General features: G+C 57.0%; 1 protein-coding gene across 1 annotated transcript; it reads right to left on the reverse strand.

Annotated features, from left to right (window-relative positions):
• Positions 1-358: 358 nt before the first annotated feature.
• SIDT2 (SID1 transmembrane family member 2) lies at positions 359-16,788 on the reverse strand. Its single transcript, XM_059930339.1, has 26 exons — positions 16,034-16,788; positions 14,270-14,391; positions 13,899-14,063; positions 13,765-13,810; positions 13,248-13,349; positions 13,056-13,139; positions 12,164-12,263; positions 11,901-11,966; positions 10,891-10,984; positions 10,499-10,551; positions 9,348-9,419; positions 9,120-9,200; positions 7,937-8,055; positions 7,559-7,632; positions 7,384-7,450; positions 6,756-6,829; positions 6,488-6,611; positions 5,791-5,908; positions 5,166-5,302; positions 4,857-4,965; positions 4,548-4,624; positions 4,327-4,373; positions 3,955-4,060; positions 3,211-3,321; positions 1,905-2,018; positions 359-1,831 (listed from the first exon to the last, which is right to left on the reverse strand). The coding sequence occupies exons 1-26, from the start codon at positions 16,214-16,216 to the stop codon at positions 1,769-1,771; spliced, it is 2,508 nt and encodes an 835-aa protein (XP_059786322.1). The 5' UTR covers positions 16,217-16,788; the 3' UTR covers positions 359-1,768.
• Positions 16,789-18,048: the final 1,260 nt, after the last annotated feature.

Here is an 18,048-nt window from a genome sequence, read left to right on the forward strand (position 1 = left end):
AGTGAAGCTCGTCTGACTGGTAGGTGGGGACCAGGTGGGCAGAGGCTGCTGCCATTTGCCAGGTAAGGGGAGACTCTCAGAGGTGAGATGGTACAGCTAAGGCTTTTTCACTACGCTATCTTCTCCACCCTCATGGCACCTGGCATGGAGCAGGCCCCTGGTGAATGTTGACTGAATTGATGCCGTTGCTCAAAGGAGAGAAAAAAACGGGGTATCGAGGGACTCCTATTCCCGATGGGACTGGGGCTTGGAAGAGAAAGGTAGACCAGAAGACCTGGGAAATGGGGGCGCCCCGCCCCGCCCCACCCATCATTCTCAACATCTCCACCCAGAAAGAGGGAGCAAACATGGGCCCAAGAACTGCATCTGGTTGTTTCTTTAATTGAATGCAGACTCATTCATAGAAAACAGAAATGCAACCATAGCATGGAAACAGACATTAAACGGAGCTCTGAAAAAAGATCCAGACCCTCCCTCCTCCTCTCCCCAGCCCAAAGGAGAGCTATAAAAACAAGCTGAGGAGAATAAAACACATTCCCATCCCCAAGGCCGAGGCCTGACCTGACCTCCCCCAACCTTGGCCTCTAGAACAGACCAGGAAGGGCGAAGAGGATCCAAGGCGCAGAGCAGCCGGGGGAACCAGAGCTGGGGCAACTCAGTGTAAACTCCAAGATTTCATATGTGTGCATGTGTGTGACTGACACAGAACTTGGCTGAAGACTGGACGGAAACTTAGAAGCCAGCCCTGGGTCCTAGACTGAGGCTGGACCAGGGACACAGAGGGGAATGTCATGTCCCTTCCCTGAGCCCCTTTCTAAGATAGGCACTGGGGCTCCCGTGGCCGTGGAGGAGGCGGGCTGGGCTGGGCTCTTTGTATCTCCCCTCCTTCGCCTCTGGACATTCTTGGGCAGTGTCAATGGCACTGAAAGGCCCCCAACTGGAGCTTGGCAGGACTAAGGGCCTGGAAAGAAAAAGGAAGGGAAGGAAAGTGAGTTGCTTTTTCCCTCCAATCCTGGTGCCAACATCAGTCTGGGGGCTGACGGGTTACGAAAGTGACCTCTGAATTCAGTCCTTCGATCAAAGGTGGCTCTGACGATGTGGGCTGACCCTCGTTGCTAAAGAGCCAGCCCTGAGCACAGGCCAGAGGTAGGAGGCAGAACTGCCTGGGACCCCTCGCAGGCCTTAGCACCAAAAGCCCAGCACCAGCTGGCCAGTCCCCAGAATCCGACAGCCCCATCCATCCTGGCTGAGCTGAGTGGGCAGTGATGGCAGCCAGGTGCAGACCCAGGAGACGTGGAGAGAACCCTGATGCAGGACAGGGAATCAGGCCCCAGACCAGGGCCCTGGAGTGGAAGCTCGGGGAAGAAGAAGGGGCTTTGGGTCCCAGGCCAGTGGGCAGGGGAAGGGTGGGCAGAATGCAAGGCATGCGATGGGCAGGCCACACTTCCCTCCTTTCTCCTGCAGATGACAGACAGAGGGCTGACGGACGGGGGCCTGTGGAAGGCCCCAGCACTGAGAAGAAAGCAGCAATCTGGCCAACATCCGGGGTTTCAGGGCAGCAGGCCTCCTCCTCGGCAGAGGGCAGGAACAAGGCTCAAGGCCACCCTGTGACTGTCCCGGGCCGAGCCTGGGCTGGACCTCGCTGTCCCACGGCCACCTGGCACTGGGCAGCAGGGCTGGGACTCACGCCCCTGGCACTACGGAGGCTCTGGGCAGTGCAGCAGAGGAGCTAAGGGCCCAGTGAGAGAAGCAACGGGCCCGGCTCCCACTAGAAGACGTAGATCTTGTCCCGCTGCACGGTGTCCAGGTCGTCGTCCAGTGTCAGCAACACCTGGGGGGCAGATGCGGAGTCAAGCACAGGAAAGGAGGCCACCTCCGCCTCCTCTCCAGCCTCCCCGACATACCAGGAATGACCCAAACATGGCGATGGAGGAGAGGAAGTGCCAGATGTCGTGGTCATCAAAGAAGTCGAGGAGGATGCAGTCCCGGTTGTGCTCCCGTGACTCTGCAGGGGTTTTCTGGGGGCGGAACAGGGAGAGCTGCCTGCTGACACCGCCCTGCGAGGCTGGGCCAGACCAGCTCCCATCCCCTCCAGGCACTCTCCGTTCCCAGCCCCAGCCCTAGGCTGGAGAGCACCCTTTTTCAGGCTCACCCCTTGCCCTCATCTCCCACATCTAAGAATTGGCCTTTAGTTGCAAACTGCTCCCTGAGAGCACTGGTCGTGATTCCCTTGAAGGACTAGAAAGCCACCAAAGCCTCCTAACCCCGTTCCCTGCCTTGGACTCCGCCCCCGGCTCCAATCAGTCCTCCAGGGCTCCTCCCGGCTCACTTTCTCTCCAAAGCACTATTGTCAGGTAGCACAGCCCTGCCCGAGGACGACAGTAGCCAGGACCCGTGTGCCATGACCCGAGGCCCTCAAGGTCCGCCATTCTCTCCCCAACCTCAGTCCAGCAAACACTGGCTGGACCTCACTCTGTGTCCGGGGACTGTCTGTGCCATATGCTGAGACCGCAGATACGACCAAGAAAGCTCTGCCGTGCCCTCAAGGAGCTCACAGTCTTCACTCGGCTCCCAAGAGAATGCAGTCACTGACCCCTAAGCTGCCTCTGCCTCGTTACTCAAGTCACAGCACGTCTGGGCCACAGGGCCCTTCCCCATCAGCCAGGGTCTTTAAAGGCCAAGAGCAAGCCCTGCCTCCTCTAAGAAGCTTTCCTGGACCTCCTAACTCACAGAAGCCTTTCTGTCCTCTGCCCTCCTGCACATCCCCTACCTGTCTAGTCTACTGCCCTTCATCTCATGTACCATGTTGTAAAGAAAAGCCAGGAACTGACAGTCTCTCTCTCTCTGGAACTAGATTATAAGTGCTTCAAAGGCAGAGACGCTGCCAGACTTAGTTCTGATCACAGCAGGTGCCCTACGAGGCAGACGGAAGAGCCTGACATCTCTGGCTTCAAACCCCAGCTGTGCCACCACTGGTTGTGTGACCTTGGGCAGGTCACTGGGTCTCTCTGAGCCTCAAATGCCTCATAAGTAAAATGGGGATACTTCCACGTTGGCATGGTGAATGTTAGGAGGATTAAATGAGAAAGCAGCTGTGAAAGAGCAAGGGCGATGCTCAGAAACAATTTTTGAAAAGAGAACTGGCCGTTTGTGGGCTCACGATGAGCCTGTGGGCGACTCCCGTAGCCTCTTGGCAGGAGGACCACTCACCTGCCAGGTGCTGAGCCCCTGGAAGAAGAAGAAGAGTGCAAAGCCCCAGACCACCGAGGTGCAGATGATGCAGAGCAGGGGAATGAGCTTGATCCTCTCCCCGCTCCGGAGCTGGGGGAAGATGGGGAAGAGCAGCCTGAGGGCCCTGCCCCACTTCCTGGCCTGCCCTTGAAGCGCCTTCCCAGGCTTTCAGGATGGATGCTTTAGGAAGCCTTCTTGGATCCATCCCATCACCCTACACAGCTCAACTTGTCCCCACACTAGCAGCCTGGTGTCCTCACCCCTGAGGTCCACCCTGGCTGGGCCTCCATCCATGTGCCCAGAGCCCTGTGCTGGGGGGTGTATGGCCAGGGGGCTCCTCTCACGTTGGATGGCACGAGGGGCCCTTGGGAAGCACCTAGCCCTCGGAGGCCCAAGCCCAACACAGACTCAGCAAGCCCCACCTTCTCAACCCCTTCTCCACAGAACGGGGCTCCTGCCAGCTGTGGCCTGAAGTGCTACCAGTTCTATGGGCCTTACTTAGAATACAGAAGGGGCTCAGGAAACGGGTCTGAGGATATAGGATATGGCTCCCGGGGAGTACGTGCAAGAGACTAGCCTCTCCCCTCCTCAAGACTCAGTAGCATGGAGAGATGGACAGAAAAATTCTCACTCCCTCTTGGTGCTGCCCCAGGGAGGCTGTGCCCATCTCCCTCCCCACAAAGCAGAGCAGCTGGCTGAGGGGCCTCAGCCGCCCCCGCTCACCTTCATAATAATGTAGAAGGCAAAGTAAAGAAGCAGGTTGCAGATGCCAATCGCCAACAAGTAGGAGGCAAAATCATTGGGACGCATGATGAGCCCATAGGCAGCCCTGGCAGGAGGGAGGAAGAGCTGGTGAAGCAGGGGAGGACCGAGAGCAAGGAAAGGGCTCTCCCTGCCCCCAACCCATGTTTTATGAGGATGTGGGGCTGGGTTCAGAGGCCCACAGAAGATTCTAGAACCCCAGGGGCCAACACCTCTCTCTCCAGCCCCCATGTCTCATGGCCAAATTTGTCCATGTTCCCCAAGGAAGCCCGTGGCTGGCCAAGCGCCGAGCTGCCCACCCAGCCTGGCTACACAGACAACGGCCGGACTCACAGCGACCAGTTGATAATGTTGCCCATAACCAGCAGCACCATGCGGTCCTGGAGGGAAGCAGAGACACGGGAACTGAGAGACAGGGAGAGAAGTGGGGGGAGGCCCGTCAGAGGGTCCCCAGCCCGCCCCTGGGCTCTCAGCTGCGCTCCGCGCGCCCCCCAGTGGAGGGAAGAGGAAGAGTGGAGATAGAGGAGGAGGGGCCCGGGGAGCTGGGCAGGTACCACGTAGAGGGGTCCGCTGCACTGCCGGATGCAGTCCGTGTAGAGCACGTGGAGAATGCGACGGCAGATCCCCGAGTCTGCAAGAAGGGAAGGTGCTGAAAGGCACGGGCACCCTTTTGTCCCGGCCCCTGGGCTGCGCCAGCTGAGAGGAGCCAGGGGCTCTCGGGGGCACAGTTGTGCCAAGGCCTCATCGAATTCCGTACCCAGTGACTCCCCTGGGCCCCCTGTGAGAGGGCAGAACCCAAAAGTCTCCCATGAGACCAGGTCCCCGAGGCCACCAACCCCAGCGGGCCCCAGGCGAGCGCTCACCCAGCTTCCAGCGGCCCATGTAGTAGAGCTGCGTGCTGAGGAGCAGGGTGGCAATGATGTGAATGACCGAGAAGATGACCCAGAATGCTGTGTTCCCTTTGCCGAAGACCTGTTGGGGCCACCGAAGGCAGGGGTGAGGAGAAAGCTGCTCCCCCGGCGCCCCCTTCCTCTGGGAGAGCCGCTCCAAGCCCGCCAGGCTGGGAGGGCACTTTAGGGAAGGAGCAGGGCTCTCTCCTGCAGGGGTGGACGGGGGTGTGTGCACACGTGTGCACCTTTCCTACGGGTGAGCAGAGCAGGCCGGGGCCTCACCACGCCCAGCACAGAGAAGAAAATGACGATGGCCAAGCAGGCATAGGCGCTGTAGGCACTGGCGTTGATGTCTGGGTGCCGCTTCTGGTACAGCTTCAGCATGCAGAGCCCCGCGATCATGTACATGAATGACGTGTCTAGGTGGAGGGACGTGGACGTGAGCTACGGAAACATCCGCGGAGCCCGGGCACGGAACCCCGGTCCCCACACCTCATCACAGCCACAGAGCGAGCTGGTGGCGGGCTGGCGCTTGAACTCCAGCTCCTTAACTGTCCCTGCCACACCACACTGCCGCCTCACTGGCTGTCACCCACAGTCTGACTTCCCCTGACGACAAGGACAACTTAGTCCGAGCACTCTGAGATCAGCGACTGTATCTTAATTATCTTTGTTTTCTCAGTGCTTGCACATGCCTTTCCATAGGAAAGGCTTGACAGATGCAAGAAATAGCATCCAGACGCTTATTTTCTACAAGCTAGGATGTGTGTTCACACAAGTCCTCCAGCCCTGGAGTCTCCCACATGGCTGTGTCTTGGGGATCCCAATCCCTGCGGGTGAATGGGGATGGTGGACTCAGGCAGATTCCTGTTGAGGTTCAGCCAGGGAAGAGGGAGGCCCCGCTCACCAAACTGGAAATTGGTATAGTTGGGGCAGACATGATAGCAAGCGCTAAGTAGCCCCTCCATCATCAGGGCCGTGCCCATGGCGTAGAAGAGGCCAAAGTGTTTGGGGATCCCACATTCCTGTTGTGGAGAGAGAAGGGAAGGGAGAAATGAGGTAAGATGGGAAGGGAGGAAGGAAGGGGCCCTAAAGAGGGAGATCATGAGAAAGGAGTGGGATGGGGGGTAGAGTGGGTATTTAGCAAGGGCAGGGCCGGGCAGGGCTGGGCACAACAAAGCTGGGCAGGATAAGACTGGGCAGGGCTGGGCAGGGCAGGGCTGGGCAGGGCTGGGCAGGGCTGGGCAGGGCTGGGCTGGGCAGGGCTGGGCTGGGCAGGGCGGGGCAGGGCTGGGCTGGGCAGGGCTGGCTGGGCTGGGCTGGGCTGGGCAGGGCTGCACTGGGCTGGGCTGGGCAGGGCAGGGCAGGGCTGGGCAGGGCAGGGCTGGGCTGGGCTGGGCTGGGCAGGGCTGGGCAGGGCTGGGTTGGGCAGGGCAGGGCAGGGCAGGGCTGGGCTGGGTAGAGCAGGGCAGGGCTGTGCAGCACTGGGCAGGGCTGGGCAGGGCAGGGCAGGGCTGGGCAGGGCTGGGCAGGGCTGGGCAGGGCCCCGCCTGCTAGGAAGGGTCTGGGCCTGAGGCCTCAGCGGGCAGGTGCGCACTCCTCACCAGGGCGTAGAGGTCGTTGCGCAGCAGGGCCCGGTTGTGGTTGATCTCCCGCTGCAGGATGATGAGCAGGAAGAGCAGCCCCAGCAGGATGTACCCCAGGTTGCTGAGGATGTTGTTGAAAGCGCTGGAAGGGGCGACACCGGGCGCATTGCCTCGGCCTCATGCCCTGGCCGCTTCCCCACCCGAGGCGGGCATTTGCAGAGCCCCTGCCCCTGCCCCGGTTCACCGTACGATGGGAAAAGGGGCCTCCTCCCAAGTGGATCCCCACCTGAGGTTGCCTAGAGGGTGGGCGCAGAGGAAGTTGTAGTAGCAGATGTCCTGGTTCCCTGTGACATTCACCACCTGCAGCGGGAGCAGGGAGGGGGCGCTGCTAAAGCGCCTCAGTCCACAGCCTGCGCTACCACCAGTCCCACTCTGCAATGGATGGGAGGTGCCGCCACGGCCAGCACGTGTGCGCACATGACACCAGCAAGCCCCACTTTTGGTAAAGTCACTGCCCCCCTCGCTAGGTGTGGCTGAAAACCCTGAGGCATGACCATGACGGAGGTTCTTGCCCCACAGTACAGAGAAGAGGGAAGGGAAACCGAGACTCACAAAGTCCCAGCACTTTCGTTTCGTAAATCCCCACAACCTGGGGGAGGTGCCATCATTGCTGGCTTGCTGCCCCCATTTTGCAGATGAGCCGACTGAGGCTCAGGGAGGTTGAGTGACTTGCTCAAGGCCACCCAGCTGGTAAGGCAGAGTTGGGATGGGAACCCGGGACCCATGACCTAGGACCTGTGCTGGCTCCAAAGCCGCAGGCTGGGAGGCTCTGCACTGGGGCGTTGCCCCAGCCTGTGGCAGCTCCTCGAGGGCACTTAGCATGGGCCCTGGGGAGCCGGCCCCTGCCCGCTCACCGTCTGGTAGGTGATCACCAGCTGCACCACAGGAAGTGCATAGAAGACAGCAATGGTGGCGATGTTCCTGAGGAGTGGGAGGGCGGCGGTGAGGTGGCAGCACCGAGAAGGAACCCGAGAACCCACCGCAACATCCTGTCAATGACAGGAAGGCCGGCCTGCTCCGCCCACTCACCAGAAGTAGATCTGGTACTTTTTCCGCAGAACGCGTTTGTCCTTGCGTGCCAGGTCAGCCACGCAGAGGTATTGCTGCGGAGAAGCTGGAGTGAGTCCCCTGCCCCACTGCCCCAGAGAAGCCCCTCTCGCCCAGGTTAGAGGAGGACATGGGGGGGGGGCCTCCCTCCCACAGGCCAGAATTCCAGCGGGCCGGGTTCTGGGCGGTCCGGAGGGCTAGGAGCCGAGGCAGTTTCCCCTGGAATCTGTGCCACCCCAGCCAAGCTCTTTCCCTTTGCTTTCATAACATGCCACCCAGTGGGGAGATACGCTGGGGTTGGACACAGAATATCTCTTCCTCGGGAACCCGTGACCAGGGCCGGCCCACGTGGGGTCACACCTTGGTGCGAATGACATTCTTGTCTGAATCGATGTCGGCCAATGTGTCGTAGTCGTCCTCCTCCACGGAGCTCATGGAGTCCAGTCGTGGCCGCGTGCCCACAGGATCAAGGGAATGGTCTGGGGCAGAAAGGGGGGAAGGGTAACCTAGTGGGCACAGAACCCAAGGTCTGTCCCCACCCACCTGGGACAATTGTCACAATTACTAGGCAGTGGGAAGAGGCAAACTGTGGGCTCAGAGCGGGGTTAGAGGTGGGCTCAGGCCTGGGGAGGAGGGATCAGGTGCTCCTAAGTCCTTGAGGGGAACAAGGGTGGACTCCGCGAAGAGGCCACCAAACAGGGACCGCTCCAGCCCTGCCCCCTCACTGAGCTAGGGCTTCCAGGCCAGGACACTGAGCAGACCCCGGGCCCCAGACACGAGCAGCAGGACTGAATTTGGTAGAAGTCACGCTGATTAGAAGATGCCCAGCTGTGTGGGTTCTGAGAAGACACTGCCTTGGCCCCCACTGGGTAAAGACCCAGTGGGCCCTGGGGTGCAGGTAAGGGTGAGAGGCTGCCTCCTCTCTAATCCTTTATCCTGTTCTTTTCTCATGCCTTCGGAAGCTTCCTCCTGTAACCTTGCTGACCAAAGGCCCCTGAGGCCAGGACATGACACCCCGGCCCATGAGCCCCAGAAGGCCAGAGAGTGAGGTGCTGGGAAACACAACAGCCAACCAGAACATCTGGCCTGGGGGAGGCTGGGGTGCCAGCTTGCCAGCAACAGGGGCCAGTGCCTGCCTATCTCAAAAGACACACGAGCTAGCAATTACTGGCATTAGATGGGGAAGCCATGCACAAAGCATCTTTCTGGTCCTAGAGCCTTCTGGCTCCAGTCAACCACCCTGGCAGGAGCTGATTAGTAGAGCAGCGCTCGCCCTCCCCACATCTACCCATGGCAATGCACAGCTGCCGCATCTGGCCAAAGGGGAGGCGCCGCTTGAACTGGTCGTGCCCTTCAAAGGAAAGGGAAAGTTACCGGGGAAGTGGGACCAAGGAGGAAGGAATGAGGGAGGAGAGGGGTGGGGAGACAGCAAGCCCTTCCCTGGTTCCAGCGTCTGGCAGAAGAGGCAACCGCCCATCGTCATGGTTCATGCAGCCAGCACCAGCCCTGCACCACACAGCTCTGCCCCGCCTGGCCCACTCACCCTGGTAATTGTAGGAGAGGTCCCCAGGGCCCACACTGCCAACCAGACCGTCGGTGGATCCAGTGGAGCCGGAACCATTCTCTGTAGGGAATAGTAAATGGTGAGGCAGGCAGAAAAGACCTCAGGGCAGGGGACTCTGGACCCATCTCCAGGGGGCACCGAGGAGGCCACCCTGGAGGTGGTGACCCGGCCGAGTGGGCAAGCATGAGCTCAGGCGTGGACGCATACCAAAGGAGCCGTAGTTGTAGCCCTCGTACGGGGAGCTGCCAGGGAAGGAATCAGCCAGGACCCGAGGGTGACCTGCCACAAGAAGTCAGGGACACTTTACATTATCTTCCTCATCTGCAGGGTGCTACCGGGCTAAAATGAGAATAATGTACTAGGAAATCTCTTGTACCTATTACAGTAGGTTAGTATTTAGCATATTGATCAATATTCAAAGCCCTTTGTTACCATGAAAAATTAAATATCATAGAGTATATTGTGGTTATTAAAGTATGTATGTAATACACTTTAAAGGTTTTTCAACAGAAATGTTAAAACAAATTTGCAATGCTTAATTATTGTTTCTAAAAATTCAATAAACTATAATTTATGAGTCATAAAAAAAAAAAAAAGAAAAGAAAAAGAAAGAAAGAAGTCAAGGACCCCTTAGCCTTGGAAGCAGAGCTCTCTCTTCCAGGGAGAGCTTGCTCTCCCTGGCAGAGCAAGCCAGGGAGAAGAGGGAAGGAAGAATCCAAAGAGAGACACAGAGGGGCCATGGCGGCAGCAAAGAATAAGCACCTATACCAGCAAACACCTATCCCACCACCACCACCTGCCCCATTGGAAACTCTCACTCCCCTCTTTCCTCCCTAGAAAGACAGCAAAGTCAAGGAATTGACCATCTAAGTTACCAGCAGCAAGGACAGACCAGCATCGGCCTGCCCGGGTCCCACCCAGACACCCCTCTACTTCCCCTCCCTCCCCACTCTGGACTCCAGCTCCTCTGCCCACAGCACCTGGAGCTTACCAAGGAGAGAAGCTGAGAGAGAAGGTCCCAAGCAGGAGGGAGGATAGAGAGAGAGGGGTAGAAGAAAGGGAAAGAGAACGAAAGGTTAATAATCCCAGAGACGGTGAGTCGCATTGTCTGAAGGGGCAGACAGTGTACCTAGACCCAGACACTGAATGAATCAAGTGACAGTCTTTAAGACGGGCACGTTAGGGACCAACAGGCACACTGCCCCAGCCCCATTTCCACATACAGTGTTACTCCCTATCTGAACATCCAGAAGCCCCCAGTGGGACCTTCCTCCTCCAACCCCCAAGGGAACCATCCACCACTATCCCCTCCAAACCACAAAGCAAACAGCCCACCGACCCGGACCCTCTGGAGGTACCGCTTTCTGGGCAGGCTCGGTCCACGGCCACCAGAAGGCTCTTCTTCCTCTGTCTGCAGGGACAGAATCCAGAGACAAACCAGAAGGGCAGCAGGAGGATCCCTCCTATGCTGGGCTGGCCTGCCTTCCACCCCCTCCACCCTGTCCTCCATCCATGACCCCAGGGGTCCTCCCAGGCTGGGAAGCAATGCGGGGTCTCCCTGCTTGGGAAGAAGGTTGAGGGGAGGGGTTGGTTTCCAGAGCAGAGACCCAGGGACCTCAGACCCTCACAGGGACCTGCATTCCTATGCCTCGTGGATGGAGATTATCCAGGGCCACACAGATCCTGCCAGGCCATTTCCCCCTGCCTGACCTACCCCAGAGCAGGGGAGGGCCCAGCGGTCCCACTTTACCTCCAGTTCTCCCAGCAGGCCAGGAGCACGGTAAGCAGGTAGAAGGAGAGAAATATGCCCAGGCAAAAGAGCATACCGCCAACATAGGCCTCGGCTGTGGGGAGGGAAGTGGGAAGGAAAATACACCAGCACTTTCCAAGCCTGCCCATCACAGCACGCAGGGCCCAGGCTCATCTCTCTCCACATCTCCCCTCGGGTGGAATGACCCAGCCAGTGCCAACAATATGCCAAACTCGACATGATTCCTGGCTCTGCTCACACAGCTCTCTCTGCTAGAACTTTCTCCCCTACTTCTTTCTCCAAGACCCCTCCTTGACTTAACCTTCAAAACACAGCTGAGGAGCTGTGTCCTCTAGGAGGTTTTCTCTGCCCTGACCTCCCACAGTGACTGTCCTGGGCTCCTCACAGCCCTCAGCACCCTGCATAGCAACGGGCTCTAGACAGAGGCACCCTAAGGACCACAGCTGGAGCACAGCACCAAGCACACAGAAGGGACTCGAAACAAATGTGCTGAATAAGGAATCCATGTAGGAGAGGCAGCTTCTTTCCCCTCCCGTCACAATCCTTTATTTTTATCTTATACTTTCCAGTTTACAAAGGGCTCTATTCAATCACTCAGTAAACATTTATCGAGCATGACTAAGGGGCCTGGAACTTTCCTACTAATTTTGTGCTAAACCGACTTAGTGGGACTAATAGAGACTAACAGATTCTATTACTCCTGTTACAGAGATGGGGAAACTGAGGCTCAATGAGATTACACTGCCCACAGTGGCAGAGACAGATCTAGAACTCAGTCCCTCCATCTCTTTACTCATGGATGCTCCAAAGCACATTACTCACCCTCCCGCCTCCCGTCATGAAGCCCTCCAAGAACGCTCCTCCTTCCTACCCTGTCAGCCTGCTCGAGTAGGTCCTCCTCACCCTTCCCATTCAGAGAACACTCCCTACCCCAGGCCTGAAAGAAGAGCCAGCGGCCAGGCCATCCCCAGTCAGCCACCCACACTCACACGTGACTGCTCGAGAGACCAACACTGACAGGGTTTTCTGGCGGTGTCCCTGATCGACCGGTTCATCTGGAAGTAAAATGGCAAAATGGCAAACAAGCGCCTGCCTGGAGCTTGGCTAGAGTTGGTGGGACCAGGCCTGGGAGAGTCTGGAGCCAAAAACCCACATCCCATCAGATCCATCAATCAGCCACACAGGCTCTTTTACCTCCCAGGAAGTGTCCAAGCCCTCCCACCCCTGGCCAGGCCCAGGGCGCAAAACGTACCTTCTATAAAGGGGTAGAAAGGCAGGGAGCCTCCACAGGCTTGATCTTCAGTTTTCACCACCACTACCACGTAAAAGCTGTTGCTGGGGAAGTCTTTGCGCTGCAGCATGAGGACGGTGATAATGGTGATGATGGTGACGATGAGGAGGATGGTGAGGATGGTGATGATGAAGACGACTGTCATCATCACATCATCGTCATCATTTGTCATCACCATCACCATCCTTTTCTGAATACCTACTTCAGGCCAGACACTACGCTAAACTCTTTGCTCATATATTATTTTATTGAATCCTCACAAAGATCCTTATGAGTAAGTACTATCATTATCCCTGTTGGACGTTAGCTTAGGGTCACACTGCCGGTAAGTGGTAGAGCCAGGATCATCTGACTCCAGGGCCCATACCCTGCACTAACACTAGTGCCAGGTGAGCAAATGAGGGTATGCCCCATCATCATGGAACCCACGGGTGCCCTATTATAGTCTGGGCATCAGTCAGGAGAAAAAGTGGAGGGGCTGTGGTGCCTCGTCAGCTGCACAACTAGATGTCGTGAGGTGAGCACATGCCTCTCCCTCCCTGCCCCCGGCACAGGTTTTAGCCTTTGCCAAGGGCAGCCCTCATCACCAGCCAGGGCCCTTTCCTCTCCCAGCTGTGGTGAAGGAAGCATACATGGCAGCCATAAAGGGTGCTCTGCTCTTTCCTGTCCCCAAAGGCAACTGGGATTGTGATTCAATGCTTGCATATATCAGGGGACCCAAAGTCTCCGGGGGACTGGACAGCCAAGACTCAGTCCTGTGGGTAGGGTAGGAATGGGGCAGGGGAAAAGAAGCGAGGGTCAGGAAAGCTAATCACCTGGCCACATCCCCCATCGGGCCATGCCCATTTCCTACCTGCACGGTGATGGCTGCCTTCTTGGTCATAGTCTGGTACATGCCAATGAAGGCTACGTTGTTGTCTAGGTCATAGACAGGGCACTACAGAGGGAGGAGGGGACAGACAGATGGGCAGGGTCCTGGGCCCCGTCCCCTCTCTTCAGCAGCCCTGCTATCCACTGGTGGAGAGTAAAAGGGCAGGTTACTTACCAGGACATCCTGGATGGAGATGACTGAGCAGGGGAAGGCCTTGTTGGAGGTCACCTTGACAATGACTGAGTCCACTCCTTCCGGGAACTCATACTTGAAGTACTGAGGGCACAGGGAGGGCGGGGAGAGCCCCATCCCATGAGGATGCTCTCTTTGCCCCTCTAGAAGGGAAGAGTGTGAATCCTCCCAGGGTTGGGCAGTGGAGGCTCTCTGGGAAGAAAGGCCTTGCCCACAAGCAGGTCCATTTCCCATACACCACTCCCCTCAACCTCAGCTGGGCACTCAGGACAGTGCCCAAGGGGCAAGTAGGAAAGATGGCAGCCAGACCCCCTGTCTCTGCACTTCCTATACTGTCTGTCCCCCACCACCTTAGGGCCAGTGCTCCAGTTTCTAGAGAGTCCTCCACGGAGAGTACAACCAACCTGAAACTCCTGGCAAAGAGTGCTGACCACTCCCACCCCCAAGTTCAAGCTTCCCCATTTCTCCTCTGGAGGCACCGTTGACAGGGAGGTCTTACCTGGGGCTGCGCCGCCGTAGTATTGAAGCTGAACTGCTCTCCGGTCCTGTAGGGCAGAGAAGAGCCCCCCACCGTTACTCCCAGAGCTTGGGAAGGAGGCCAGTCCCGTGGCCCCCTCGCTCTTCCCTGCAGACCTGAGCACGAAGTCATCCATTCGGCTGACGCGGAGCTGGTACGTGGTGTTGATTGGTGACAGGGTGGACACATCCACGTAGAAGAACTGGACCTCGGACTCATTCTTGGTGGGGGGCTGACACAGCGTTCGCTCCACCTTTTGGTAGAGGTACTTGCGCTGAAACCTATGGTCCGAGGCAGAGTCGAGACATGACTGCGGTCCCGTAACAGCCAGCATGCCATTCCAGGGGAGCAGAGCCCCAATTCCTCCGCTCTGGTCCCACTACCTCCCTACCCCACCTCCACTAGGCTGACAAGCTCCAGGTCGGGGGCCCTGGACAAGGCCTGGCCTGGGCCTATCCCCGCTCCCTGGTCCCCAGGTCCTACTCACATCCCTCGGAGGATCAGGGGCACCTGGAAGGACACCACCGCCTCCTTCTGGCGGACCACAAACAGCAAAGGAGCCCCCTTCTGCTTGTTCAGGACATTCACGGACACTCTCACGCCCTCTGTCTGCAAGATGACACGGAAATGTCCCTCAGTCAAGCCCACGGTGACTAATTCTGCCACGGGAACACATGGCTCCAGAGACTGTGAGCTCTGCCCTCCCTCAAGCAGACGGCTTGTGCTTTCCCCATCCAGGTCGAGATGGGGAGCTACCTATGCCCCTTCATCTGCCAGAGCAGCCCCCAGACTCCAGGAGGGACTTAGGGGAGAGGATGGGAAACACAGTGGAGACCTCAGGCATGCCCAGGATACCCCATTGCTATAAAAGTTCACGGATGCACATGCCTGCACACACATGCGCCTGCACACACGTGCATGTACACACATGCGCACACACAGGGACACAGGAGAGCAAGAAGTGCTCCCCAACCTTCTTCCTTGTGAGCCAGGAAGTTCCTATTCAACAACTCATCTGGTGGCCAGAGGCCACAGGGCGGTGGGGAAACAGGAATTGTTGAAAGCCAAGAAGGCCAAGTTCTATCCTTAGCTCTGACCGAGGGATAGGGCTGTGGAAAAGTCACTTTACATCTCTGAGCCTCAACATCCCCCTCTATAAAATGGAGACACTCCCACCACTGGCACTATGGAGGAAAGTATATAGGACAGTCAGAGCTTAAAGAAAAAAATAAAATAAAATAAATCCTGGGATTGCTTGTTATTGGGCTGCTGAAACCCAAGCCCTTAGGGCAGCACCTCCCAGACTCCCAGACGGATAGAGGCCACCGTTCTCAGGGTAACCCCACATATGGGGGCAAAAAGAGAAAGGACTCTAAGTTGGATGAGATCAAACTTCAGAGAACCAGGCACTGAAGGCAGATCCTGGCCTGCCATCAAAACCCAATCCCTCCCCATTCTGGAAAAAAAAAAAAAAAAAAAAATCAGATTCCCATTCCGAACTCCACCACTTCTTAGTAAATCCAGTCCTGGTGAGAGCTGAGCAGGAGACCATGAGCCAGGCTGCAAGAGTGCTCCAAATCTCAGCCCTGCCTGGGGTCTAGACTTCCCAGACCTAGCTGTGCCCATGTTCAACTCACAGCTGGGGAGAAATGAAAGAGAAATCAGGGTGAGGAAGCTTCTCCATGGTAGGCAAACTCCTTCTCCCCTCCCACCCAACCTGGGGTTGGCTGTATCTCCACCACCTTCAGCTTACAAGGCCAGCTGTCTTTCCAAGGGAAGGAAGAGGGCTGGGAAGGTCCCAGCAGTTACAGCAGCCTGGGAAGTCCTGCATTCATTTCCCTGGGGAGTCTCAGCTATAACTCCCTGAGGGCAGAGCCTTTCAGTTTGGGCCTGTCTCATCCCCGCTGGGGTTTTCTGGGCCAAGCCCAGTAGCAAGCCTGCTTCCTTGCTCCCAGACCCCACAGCACTGTCAGACTCTGGGTGCTGGGTAGGGAGCAGGCCAGTCCTGCTCAGACTACAGCTGGTAGAAAGGAAGGGATCAAAGAGAAGATGGGAAAGAGGCAACTTCAGAAACTGTCCACTGGTAGCTTCAGAACAAACATCCCTGGCAAAGGAAGAAGGGCTGGCAAGAGGGTCCAGTGTGGTTCTGGGAAACCCAGTGGGGCGGCTGTTCTTGGGGACTGACAGCATCGCCGAGCCCTGGTCCGCTCGCCCACTCACCACCAGCCCCGAGCCCAGCCCCTTCCCTCACCCGGTTGCGGGTCACAGTATGGTTGAAGGTGTAGATGTTGACCAGCTCGCTGTTGACCTCATCCACGTAGGTGCGCTCAAACTCGGCGTCTTTCTGCGAGACGTTCTTAGGCCCCAGAACCCCCAGATGGCTCTCGACCGAGGCCACCAAGAGTGCCAAGAAGGGCAAGCCCAGAGCGAACATGGCCCCGGCCGGGCGGCAGTGGCGGCAGCAGCGGCGACGATAAGCGACAGGTCACCTCCAGGGCGGGTTGCGGCTCTGGCCGCAGCTTCCAGCATCTCACCAGGACCAGAACTTTAACCTCGGCCTGAGATTAGGAAACGGTCCCTCCCCTGGAGCCGCAGACACGCTCTCAGAGGCCAGGGAGGGGATGGGACGGCTGGGAGGGGGTGGGGAGGGGTTGGGGTACGGGCCACAGGAAGGGGCCCCAGCTCGCGAGGGGCCGAGCACGGCTGGGAGATCCGGCGGGCGCCCGCCAGGGCCTTGACAGCCCGGAGGCGGCTAGTTGCTGGGAGCCTGGAGACGCCGGGAAAGGAGAGCGAGGGAGGGAGGGAGGGAAGAAGGGAGGGAGGGAGGGGAAGCAGGCGGCGGGGTCGGCCGCGAAGGGAGGAGGGTCTGAGGGTGAGGGGCGTGATAGGTGGTAGCGACTCGACACCGCGCGGCGCGGCGAGTTTTGGGGGCGCCAGCTTCGGCGCTCAGAACTCCGCGGAGCGAGCAACGCCGCGGGGCGGTAAACAGCAAGACTGCCGGCCCGCCCGCTGACGTCAGGGGAAACTGACACAGATTTAAAGGGCCAGGCCTCGTTTGGGACCTTAAAGGGGACGCCGCTTTCCAGCTGGAGGACTTCTCCCACCCCTATCCTGTTACCGGCTCCTCTTTCATTATCCTGACCTTCTCTGGAAGCTCACTTTGGATTAGATGGATGTTTCCGTGAAGGATCTCCAAGTGTTGGATTCTCGTTGACAAATGCTCTTTTTCACACGTAAGGATCACCCTCACCCCCACCACCACTGCCATTACCACTAACATCCTCCACCCCGGGACGTTTTTTTTTCTCCTAATTATCTTAAGAAAAGAAAAATTTCTAAGAACTAGGAAACTGCCCAAGGAGGGGAAGCCGAGACAGAAATGCCCGAGGAACCCTGTGCGCTCCACTTCTGGGATGCTATCCTAAGGAAGTAAGAAATACAGATAAAAAACGTGTGGGCAAATATCCTTATCACTGTGATCCTTATAATACAAAGCTTAAAGGAAACAGCTTAAATGTCCATAATGAGGGAGTGCTTAAATGTACTATTTTCATGAAGCCATTGAAAGTGATGCTTAAGACATTAAGGGACATGCAAGCAGAGAATTCAGGTTATGACACTATATAAACAGTAGGTTTTCCAAACACACAGACATGCATAGAAAAACGTTGAAAACTGCATAAAATTTAGCAATGATTACCTTTGAATTACAGGTGGCTTTTTAAATTACATGTATCGGGCTTCCCTGGTGGCGCAGTGGTTAAGAATCTGCCTGCCAATGCAGGGGACACGGGGTCCGGGAAGATCCCACATGCCGCGGAGCAACTAAGCCCCTGCACCACAACTACTGAGGCCACGCACCACGACTACTGAAGGCCACGCCGAGAGGCTGTACAGAGAAGCCACCACAGTGAGAAGCCCATACACCACAGCGAAGAGTAGCTCCCGCTCGCCCCAACTAAAGAAAGCCTGCGCGCAGCAACGAAGACCCAATGCAGTCAAAAATAAATAAATAAAAATAAATTTAAATAAATAACACGTGTCATATCATTTTCCTCTAATTCCAAAAGTATAGACAAGTTCAGGAAAGAAAGAAAGAAAAAAAGATCACTGGTTGGATGGTTTTTAAATTTATTTAATATATTTTAAAAATTTATAAATTTTCTACAATGTACACAAATTCTAAGAACATATCTAAGACAAATTAGGTATGTTTAAAGGGAAAGAAAGGCCACCTCTGAAGTTGTCAGATACCCTGATGAAGCC

The sequence above is a fragment of the Balaenoptera ricei genome, chromosome 8, assembly GCF_028023285.1.
Source record: "Balaenoptera ricei isolate mBalRic1 chromosome 8, mBalRic1.hap2, whole genome shotgun sequence".
In the NCBI taxonomy this organism is placed as follows: domain Eukaryota; kingdom Metazoa; phylum Chordata; class Mammalia; order Artiodactyla; family Balaenopteridae; genus Balaenoptera; species Balaenoptera ricei.